The sequence below is a fragment of the Nematostella vectensis genome, chromosome 14, assembly GCF_932526225.1.
Source record: "Nematostella vectensis chromosome 14, jaNemVect1.1, whole genome shotgun sequence".
Classification (NCBI taxonomy): Eukaryota; Metazoa; Cnidaria; class Anthozoa; order Actiniaria; family Edwardsiidae; genus Nematostella; species Nematostella vectensis.
In genome coordinates this window covers 6,346,844-6,356,942 of record NC_064047.1, presented here as the reverse complement: position 1 = coordinate 6,356,942, position 10,099 = coordinate 6,346,844, and the positions used below count along the sequence as shown (strand labels likewise).

The window sequence follows — 10,099 nt, the reverse complement described above, 5'->3', positions numbered from 1 at the left end:
CGGCCAAGCTACCGCTGAGGGGTGGATCAACAAATCAATATGCCATTTATGACAGCTTATGACATATTTATCTGCGACGACGCTGGAAATAATATGTATTCTTTCACAAGTACCCGAACATACGCTGCTCCCCAGGGCTGCCAATCAGACGGACGATGTGACGTGTTGGCGGGGATATTTTACTTTAAACCCTCAGACTTGGAGGTTTTCTACGAAGTCCCGAACTAAACACAACTTTAGACATTAGATATTAGACACAGTCATATTATTTGCATTTAGCTCATTATAAATTACAATAGCAATTATTCTTGGGATATATAGCTACTAAACAAAAACACGTGATAAGCTAATCAAACTATACCGTTATCGGATAAGCTTGCCATCGCAAAGTATTGCTTTGTTTCTTAGAGGACCGCCGTATACGGGGATGTACGGCGGGCTAATATGAATTGTGTAATACAATAAAATTTACGATGATTTTGAAAGTGTAATTAATTAACATGTAAAAATAATATGTACTTATATCAAAACCCAGTTGGTCAAGCTGGTCCAGTTTCTGGTATGTTCTTCAATATTGCTCCATGCCTTCACAACCCGGTAACAATTTTCCGCTAAATTTAGCCAGGCGCTAGTGGGTTCGTCGTTAGAGGGTTAGCGGGCTAGTCGGCAAAAAAAACGAGCTAGGAAGAATCCCGTGGGTGCTATGATAAATCCCGTGTGTGTTAAGAGAATTCCCGTGGGTGCTATGAAAAATCCAGTGGGTGCTAGGAGAATTCCCGTGGGTGCTATTAAAAATCCCGTGTGTGCTAGGAGAAACCTCATGGGTGCTAGGAGAATTCTCGTGGGTGCTATGAAAAATCCCGTGGGTGCTAGGAGAATTCCCGTGGGTGCTATGAAAAATCCCGTGGGTGCTAGGAGAAACCTCATAAGTGCTACGAGAAATCCCGTTTGTGCTAGGAGAATTCCCGTGGGTGCTATGAAAAATCCCGTGTGTGCTAGGAGAATTCCCGTGGGTGCTAGGCGAAATCCCGTGGGTGCTATGAAAAATCCCCTGGGTGCTAGGAGAATTCCCGTGGGTGCCAGGAGAAATCTAGTGAGCGCGCTTGCGCGATAGAAAATCAGCTGATACAGACTTGCTCGCTCCTTGAAAAAAATCTCAAATATATTAAAGAGAAAAGGGGGAGGAAAGGAAAAGGATTCCCATAGGCTGAATTACTCCGGATTTATATTACACGGGGTTTTATTTGTGCTGCTATGTGCTGCCACAGTGGAGTGGGGCATGGATAAAAAAAAAAATAGAAATAGAGGATATATGAATCTGAATATGAACCTGTACACAAAACTTACCGCATAACCAGCCAGGGGCGGATCCAGAGAAAAATCTGACTGTAGCGTAGATGCAGAATTAAGATCAGATAAAAAATGTGAGAAAAATAAATCAACTCCCTTTAATCTGACCGTAGCATTTGCTACAATTGCAATAGTCTGGATCCGCTTATGCAGGAATTAAAGAAAGCACGTTGGAAGGCTGCGATAAGAAAAGCCCTTCCCTTGGGTATATTAAGTGCGAGCAACATCTAAATTTTGTAAGGGTCGCCTAGTCTCCCCTCTACTATAGGTAGTTAGCAAAAGAGTGTGATCACCTTAAAAGGCAGGGTATATAGGGTAAAGTACAGCTAGTATTATAGTTGCAAATTGTAGATCTGGTGTCGAAAAGGTCAGTAGAATAAAATTGTGATTAATATTTTGTACATCGTTATAGATTCTCTAATAAGCAAAGGTTGTGAGACGGGTAAAATTGATATTAATGCTTTTTTAAGTTCTCTCGGTGTAGGAGAGATCTGGTCAAATTTGCCTTTTCCACAGATTTAGACGTGTCATAATTCTAAACAAGCAGCATCTTCGGGGAACCAGGGCGTCGCGGAAATCGGGCCCGATCTCCGCGACGCCCTGGTTCCCCGAGGATGGACAGGCAGTAGTTTGGAAAATGTTTTTCTTTTAATCGAAAGCCCTAAGTTAATAGAAAGCGCGACGATAAATCAGTTTTTATCAGTGATTTAGAATCACCTTTCTAATACACTAAAGAACAAATTCTACATCCTAACGCCTTGATAAAAGGCAAAACTTTTACAAGATATAAATCTCAACCCAAATAAATCCCTTTCATATTGGATGTATTGTTTGCTGTGTAGAAACTAATTCAAATCTAGGCAACTCGAGTTTGCATTGCTGAAAAAAGGATTAAAGAATTCTAAGCCTTCATTAATTACATATTGGCTTCAATATCATATTATTGCTTTCAATACATTAAAATCTTAAAAGTTCATATGAAGGTGGTACATTAGTTGTATTTTGTCGAGGATTAGAAACTAATAGATTTGTATCACTTGAAAAAAAACAACACTTGTTTTGTATTCAGTACCCAACAGATATTTTAACCAAGCACGAACTTTAAAAGTCAGTAGGCATTTCCTGCAACAAGAGAGCATATTTATGCTTAGTGCTTGTAAAACAGAACGCGCCCAAGTACATTGTTTCTTAGTTCTAAATCCATACCGGACAACATTTTCATCTTCCCCTCCCCCCTCCCCCCCCCCCCCCCCCCCCCCCTGCCTAAATTTCTACACACACAAACACCCAAAACTTTCAAACTTTATTATCCCTAGGGAAAGGGGGTAAACGTGACGAGAGAGAGCAAGAAAGAGAGAAGAAGGAGAGAAGAAAGAAAGAAAGAAAGAAAGAAAGAAAGAAAGAAAGAAAGAAAAAAAGAAAGAAAGAAAGAAAGCAGAAAAAAAGGTGTGATTTCATTATTACTTTGCCATTAGATTATATGAAGATCAAATAATTTAAATTTGCACACTCAATCCGTCTGGCGGTACTGATGCTAAATAAACTGTTATACCGAAAGCGACCAAATAAATACGAACTGTTATACCGAAACCGACCAAATAAATAAACTGTTGTTATACCGGGTACCGACAGAAAAGATAAACTGTTATACCGGATACCGACCAAGTGCTTTAAAATCTCGGTGATGCAGCAGATGATAAGTGTAAAAGCGGGGATTAGTGGTTAATACATAAGAACGGGAGATCCGATGAGATACCTCGAACACCAGCCCTCTTAGAAAAGGTAAGTCAGTATTTGGCTGCTTGTTTCAAGAGGAGCAAACTTTATTCATAGAGGGTTACGTTAAGTTTATTGTACTTAGCATTCAGTATTTGGGTGTTAGTGCCACGATGGGATTCGTGACACTAGATAAATCAATTTTTGGTGATGTTTTTAAAAGGGATGTGATAAATTCTTATTTTTAAGGACGATATCTTCAATACACAGTGGACTGTTGACACTGGTTTACATACTTAGCACACTATAAACCTCCGAAAACCAAGCCCGTAGATTGGACGTGTAATAGGGAGCCTTTAAAGGCGACCCAACTCCATATTCGGGCTACGGGACTGAAAACACTTTAACATTGGATAACTGATGACAGTGCTAATTGCTACTTCGAATTGAACCAATGTACGAGTGTTACATTGCAATGTTAGGAGTCCTAGGAACTCTATCAGCTTCGGTGTTATCGTGAAATCACGTAAACATACCGTTTCTTGTTATTTTCAAAGATATTCAAGTTTCGGACAAGGTTTCGTCTATCAGTTGAAGAAGCACAATGCTGATCCGAATCTTATTGGCGTTCGCATTCCTTGGCAGTTTTGCAGGTAAGCCTAAAAAGAATATTGTTTTCTTATTCATAAGGTTTTGCAAAATCGAGTTGGTAAAATTATTTTTAGATCTGTTTTAGAATATCGGAAAATTGAGCCATTAAATTTAAAATTAGATAGTAGGTATAAGTACATACATGGCGGAAACTTCGCAAAAACGCTCGCTCTGATTGGCTCGCAATCTCGGTGTAATGGAAAGTATTCACCGCTAACGCTTGTAAGGATCAGTCGATTTGTAAACATTACCATCGAATGCATTTTACGCCCGAACTCGAGTTTATCGTCAAAATATCATTTTTACTTTTACATAGTCTTAATAAGTCGGCTTCAAAAATTCCTGTGGGCGGCGGCGTGGTCTCATAAGTGTGTGTGTGTGTGGGGGGGGGGGGGGGGGGGGGGGGGGGGGAAGGGGGGAAGTTGGGGGGAGGGGTGGGTAGTGGTTTTAGAGGGGAGGGGCTGGTTGCTGGATTCTTAGCGCTATTTATCAAAACTCAGGGGATAACCTAGGTTTTTATGCACGGGATTTTAAACTGTTCAACAAATTTGTTGTCGGTTGCTTATGTATCGCTTGAAACCCGTTGGTTTAAAATCTTTCATATATACAGTAAATCCGCTCAGAAAAGCGCACTGCTCCCCCCCCCCCACACTTTCAAAAGTGGCGCCCCTCCTGCCCCTCCCCTCCGCCGCCCCTGAAAAAAAAGGAAATCCTCTGTATCCTTATAAGAAGACAACGACAAAACACTCTGCCTGCATAACGTATCCACATTCAAGAGCCTGTGGAGGATTAAAAGCTACAGAAACATATCAAGAAAATTTAGCCCAAAAAATGTCGTTATTGCCAAAAGCGGTCACTTCCATATAAGGAATCTACTATATTCCTTATTTGGAAAAACTGCACGATTCTTGTTATTTTTAAGGTTACCGTAACGCAGGTGCTTCGTAAACTTTTATAATCAGAAGCTAAAAACAGTGACTGTGACCATCTTAAGTCAATGGAGAAATTATCTGAAAAGAAACTAAGAGTCCTCGGTACCAGTCCCTCAAAACGACAACGTTTTCTTCATATGACAAAATATTTCAAAATTTCGTTTGGTCTCCCAAGAAGAAACTCATTAAAAATTTTATCCACTTACACTCTTTAGCAGAGCCGCTCTTTTTGGGCTAAAAAAGTTTACTATTGTATATAAGATTACAATACCAATAAAATATTAAATAACAGAATTTCCAAAAAAATGATAAATAACGATAGCATTTTTAGTCGTTAAAATACAATTAGATTCTTTAAATTTAGAACCTTGATAAGAATATATTTTGTCGCTATCAGAGCTTCGGCATGTTCATCGCTTGTAAAACCTCAGTCTGAACGTTCTTATAAAAAAGATTAAAATATTTATTTTATAAAGACACTTAATCGTGACCACGTTTTCTGTTTCAATTTGTTCAGTTCTAGGCCACGGCCGTCAATGCCCTGTCAGTTTTGACAAGGTTGGCTGTTACGATGACAGCCGTACCAGGCCTCTTCCCGCAGAGCTCGTGAACGACCGTGATCCGAATTCTACGGTCTGGAGCGGGCAATGGTTTGATTGGCATGACTTTCAGGGCTCGGTGGAAAGGTAAGAAAATCGTTACAGTAGCGGGTCTAGGAGAAGGGTTAGAGGGTCTTGTCATTTCTAAGGTTGCCGTATCGCAGGTGCTTCGTAAACTTTATGACTTGTAACCAGAAAAGAAAAACAGTGACCGTGACCATCTTTGGTCAATGGAGAAGGTCTCTAAAGAGAAACTAAGATTCCTTGTTACCAGATCCCCAAAACGACAACGTTTTCTTTATATGGACATGTGTAACAAAAAAAATTACCCGCTCCCCCCCTTTGTCAATGTGCCACCCCCCCCCCCCTCCCCCACCCCCATTTAGCGAAAAAGCTATTTGCGCCCCTGCGTTACTGAAATCCTCTGCTACTGAAACCCCACAAAAAAACAGTATAAGCCTAATTGAGCTGGTAAAATAGATAAATTATCGACCTGAAATAACATTCCCTACTTATGTTCATCAAAACAGAGTCTAAACAGATCTGTCAGCCAACATTTTATTATCCTAGCATCAGGCTGGACGTTCTTATAAAAATGTTCTTTTATATCAAAAAGACTGTTTACATGCAAGCTTTCGTGATATTGTCGAATGAATTTTCTAAAAATTTTTCACTTGAAATTTGATTTCCAATGATGTACCCGTTCCCGTAGTCTGTTGTGTCGTTGCTCCGAGAAAGCTCGCCAGGGTGGCCACAAATACGTTGGGATTCAGTTCTTTGCTGAATGCTGGTCGGGCGCCAATAAAGACGCGTCTCTTTTGGGTGCACCATCGCATCAGTGCTCTCAGGGAAACAGCGACAATTCTGAGATAGGAGTACCATGTCAGGACAGCAGTAGTCTTCTTTGCGCAGGCGCAGCCGATACAAACTATGTTTACCGAGTTAGATGTAAGTATAACAAAGAGATGAATATGCAGTCTATGAAGCAGTCTAGGACACCTCAATATCAAATGCATGTAAGATCTCGATAACTCGAGACTTAGAAAAATCTGAAAAAAGTCCTCCTAATTACTGCAATTTTCATTATCTTGTCAATGACATCTAATATTGTTTTTTTTATTCAAACCAGCGGAATCACAATTGGTTATTTTTGATTGGTCGGCGACTTGCGGAGAGGTGGCGTGATAAAAAAAAAACACTAAGCGCTTGCCAATAAAAAAAAACCTTCAAGGATTTTGAATGATTAAAAGCCAGAAGGCGAGCTCCGAATAAAACATATTACAAAATCAAGTTCACTACTGGGTTACCTCGTACAACTCAACCGGAAGTGACGTCACGTTTTTATCATAGATTGTCAGGAACAGCTTGACATCGCTATCCTTCTTGACGTGTCCATGAGCATGGAATGGGGTCTCTCTCAGGCGCAGAACTTCACAAGCCTGGTTATTGGAAGTCTGAAAGACATCATATCTGAGGGCGGAACCCATGTGGGTCTCATCACGTTTGCGAATGAGGCGGAGATTGTGATTGGTCTAGACGATATACGCAGCCGCGATTGGACGGCAGTTATCCACAAGGTCATGGTAAGCTGTTCACTTCATTTAGGGTAATATCATTGAGACTTGTCAGGAGGAAAACTGCAGCTTGCGCCTCAATAAGACATAGCAACTATTTAACTTTTGCTATGGCTGCAGACAGTTGACATCTGCTAGTCTGCGTAGCTGGCGGTTTTGTTGAATTTTAGAGCAGTTTTTTATCCGAGAATAAGCAAAATCGTTCGTAATTTAGTTTGCTAGCACGAGAGGGCAAAAAGCTAGCAAGGAGTCGCTTGAAAAAAAATAATAACTACGGACGATTTCGAGTATTCGCGGAGAAAATGCTGCTCTGAAACCCAACAAAACTGCCAACTACGCAGGCTAGCTATCTGCTGTCTTTTCAACTGCTATCTTTTCGTACAGCATCCTCTCATATTAGTTTTCCTCACTCCAAGTTTTTGAAATCCCGTGTTTCGCATCATACTGCATTAGACTCTAAATATACCAATTAGGACAAAAGCTTTCAGGCAGAACCTAGTAGATAATTAGATAGCCAAAAAATCCTCCACTTAACCCAACCTGAAAAAAGCAGCTTGCTGGGAACAAACATGTGTTTTTGTATTCCATCGAAAAAAAAGGCTAACAAAGCTTTAAAGGAAAACCGTTTTTCAAACCATTGGAGAGCCATATATTATAAAACTGTAAAAGGTTAATACGAAACCCTCGTTAAATAAAGTTTATTGTATTGTATTGTATTGCATCCCATCATCAGGGCCGTAGCAGGGGGTGGGGCACTGGGGGCATGTCCCCCCCCCAAATATTTTCAAATATTATAAAGAAATGACCAGTAGGGGCGTGGATGTGCCCCCTATTGTTTTCTTAGTGTTTCTGTATCGTCCCCCCCCCCCCAAAATAATTCGAGGCCATACAGCACTAGAAGGCTTACGGTAATCAAGACATTATGCTTCAGAATTCCACACAGCTAAGTGGCAACACTTATGCGAATAAGGCATTGAAACTCGCGGAGACGACCTTCTTTACTGAAGCGAAGGGGATGAGGCCGGGCTCAGCCAAGGTTGTCATTACGCTGAGCGACGGACGCGTCAGACAAGACGCGGAGCCCTACTACCTGTTTATGGACCCGCTCCAGGTATTTAGTATGAAAAATGAAAACGAAATAGGGAAATAAATGAACACAAGTTTGGATTGGTATTACGCCTGTGAAAACGGAAACGGTTTCTGATGAGTTCCTGAAAAGCTCTTTTGTTTCGAGGAAAGGCTAACGCTCGAAATTTCAGTGTAACTATTTTGTTTTCACTGAGGCGTTATTACATTGTGTTGATTTTTTTCTCTAATTTCAGACCGACGCAGAGCACCTTGTTATTCTACAGCTTGCCTTTTTTTTGTCACAGTAATCAACTAACTCTTATTCTAAGAGGTTTCAAGCAGACTCTTTATTGCAGGATTGTGACCATATTGCAGTCATTGGTTATTACATGCTTATTGTTTTTACACACACAAAAAACCAAGGACTTCCACGCGGACTGCCCTGTGATGTTAAAGGCGATTCATTTAGCCGACTAGGTACCAACACAAAGCAAAAAGTCTAAAAGTGTGAGAATAATCTAGAACCTTCTATGTTCCAGAATGAACACGGCGTGGCGTTCATGGGTGTTGCCGTCGGAGACTTTGTGTCCAAAGAGGTGGACGCATTCTCTCGCTACGTTCCGAGATTTGATGCTAAAGTACCGAACATGGACAAGTACTTGGTGATGGCTCTCGAAAAGTTCGCGAATGAGCACTGCACTAAATAAGCTACCATAGGGCTAGTCTCCTCTTCAACTTCTTTGTGAACTCTGTCACGCAACAAGAACATTGTGTTACAATGACTCTGTCACGCAAAAAACGCATTGTGTTACAATGTCTCCGTCACGCAAAGGATATTGTGTTTCAATGTCTCCACCACGCAAAAGCACATTATTTTACAATGTCTCCATACGCAAAAAAATACATTATGTTACAATGTTTCCTTCACACAAATGTCACATTGTGTTACAATGACTTAGTCGCGCAACATGCCCACTGTGTTGCAATGTCTCCATCACCGAAAAAGCGTAAATACAACATGTATCCATCACGCAATTCAGACACATTATGTTACAATATTTCTGTCACGCGACAGGCACATTGTGTTCGATGGCTCCGTCACACAGAAAGCGCTTTTACTTGACGTCCCCCTCCCCCCATCACGTGACGGAGGCGTAGCAACCTTACAAGTTCGTTGCGTGAAAGTGTTAACAAGGATTGCGAAGGAGGTTACCGGAACGTATTTATCTGGATTAAAAAATATCCTGTACTACGAAAAAAATAGAATAGAATGAAATAGAATTAAAGGCATATAAAACTCTCAAAATTGAATGCTTTTTATTTCCAAAGCACAAACATAAACCTTGGAGAAGATTTTAATTGCGTTTAAGACGGGCGGAGAAAGACTGTTTTTTCACGGCTCTCGCCATTTTGAAATAGCTGTGATTGCCACTTTCTCTATCTGCTTATTTTTCTTGCGTCCACCAGTTTTGCACCTGCTGTATTTTATTCGCATTACTTTGATACCCTTGGTAGCAGGTTTTCTTTTTCCGTCGTCCCTAATTTGTAAAATATCGCATTGACCAGAAGCCTCTGCGCCACTGGCAATTCATTAGTTGTCATTTGGAATTCCACTCTACGGCTCCAGTCGGGTTCTCCGGGAAAGAATGTTCCAAACTTAACGAACCGATCTTCGATATTATATTATTCGCTTTCTAGCGGAAATTCTCTGTGAAATCTGACCTGCAGAGCGAGCGAGAAAATCAAGACAAACGAAATGACACAATCTTAATCAAATAAACTGTAAAACAAAAGTACCTAGACTCTCTTTTACACTATAAATATAAGTCAGTGGAACTCTCTTTCTGAAAGTAAGTATAGGAGTATTTAAGCACAGATATTAAACTATGCATGCCCCCCCAGGCAATAATCCTCTAAGTGAGGGGTGGCTGTAGCCGAAAATAAAATATTAAAAAAAAAAACAAATAAATAGATGAATGAATGAATGAATTGCAGAATATTCAGAAGGATTACAAAGCAATATATTCTCTCGATTTTCAAGGGTGGTTGTCCTTTAACTTGGTCAGACAATCTGGTCATCCAAAATGTGTAGTTCCAGAAAATATTCATACCCCCCCCCTGGAGGGGGTCGGAGGTATGACCCCCCCCCCCCCCCCCCATCCCTCTGGAAAAAAATAAATACAGTAACTGTCTGGGAATTTCTGTCCGT

General features: G+C 40.6%; 1 protein-coding gene across 2 annotated transcripts; it reads left to right on the top strand.

Moving 5' to 3' along the window:
- The first annotated feature begins 3,095 nt into the window (after positions 1-3,095).
- Positions 3,096-9,196, top strand: LOC5505103. Of its 2 annotated transcripts, none has more exons than XM_048722128.1 (7): positions 3,096-3,132; positions 3,624-3,719; positions 5,167-5,335; positions 5,961-6,196; positions 6,599-6,831; positions 7,754-7,933; positions 8,430-9,196. In XM_048722128.1, exons 2-7 carry the CDS (start codon positions 3,671-3,673, stop codon positions 8,595-8,597), a joined length of 1,035 nt encoding a protein of 344 aa, XP_048578085.1. In that variant the 5' UTR covers positions 3,096-3,132; positions 3,624-3,670; the 3' UTR covers positions 8,598-9,196. The 2 variants fall into 2 exon arrangements, with proteins under 2 accessions (XP_048578085.1, XP_048578086.1); XM_048722129.1 differs by lacking the exon at positions 3,096-3,132 and adding an exon at positions 3,404-3,522.
- Positions 9,197-10,099: the final 903 nt, after the last annotated feature.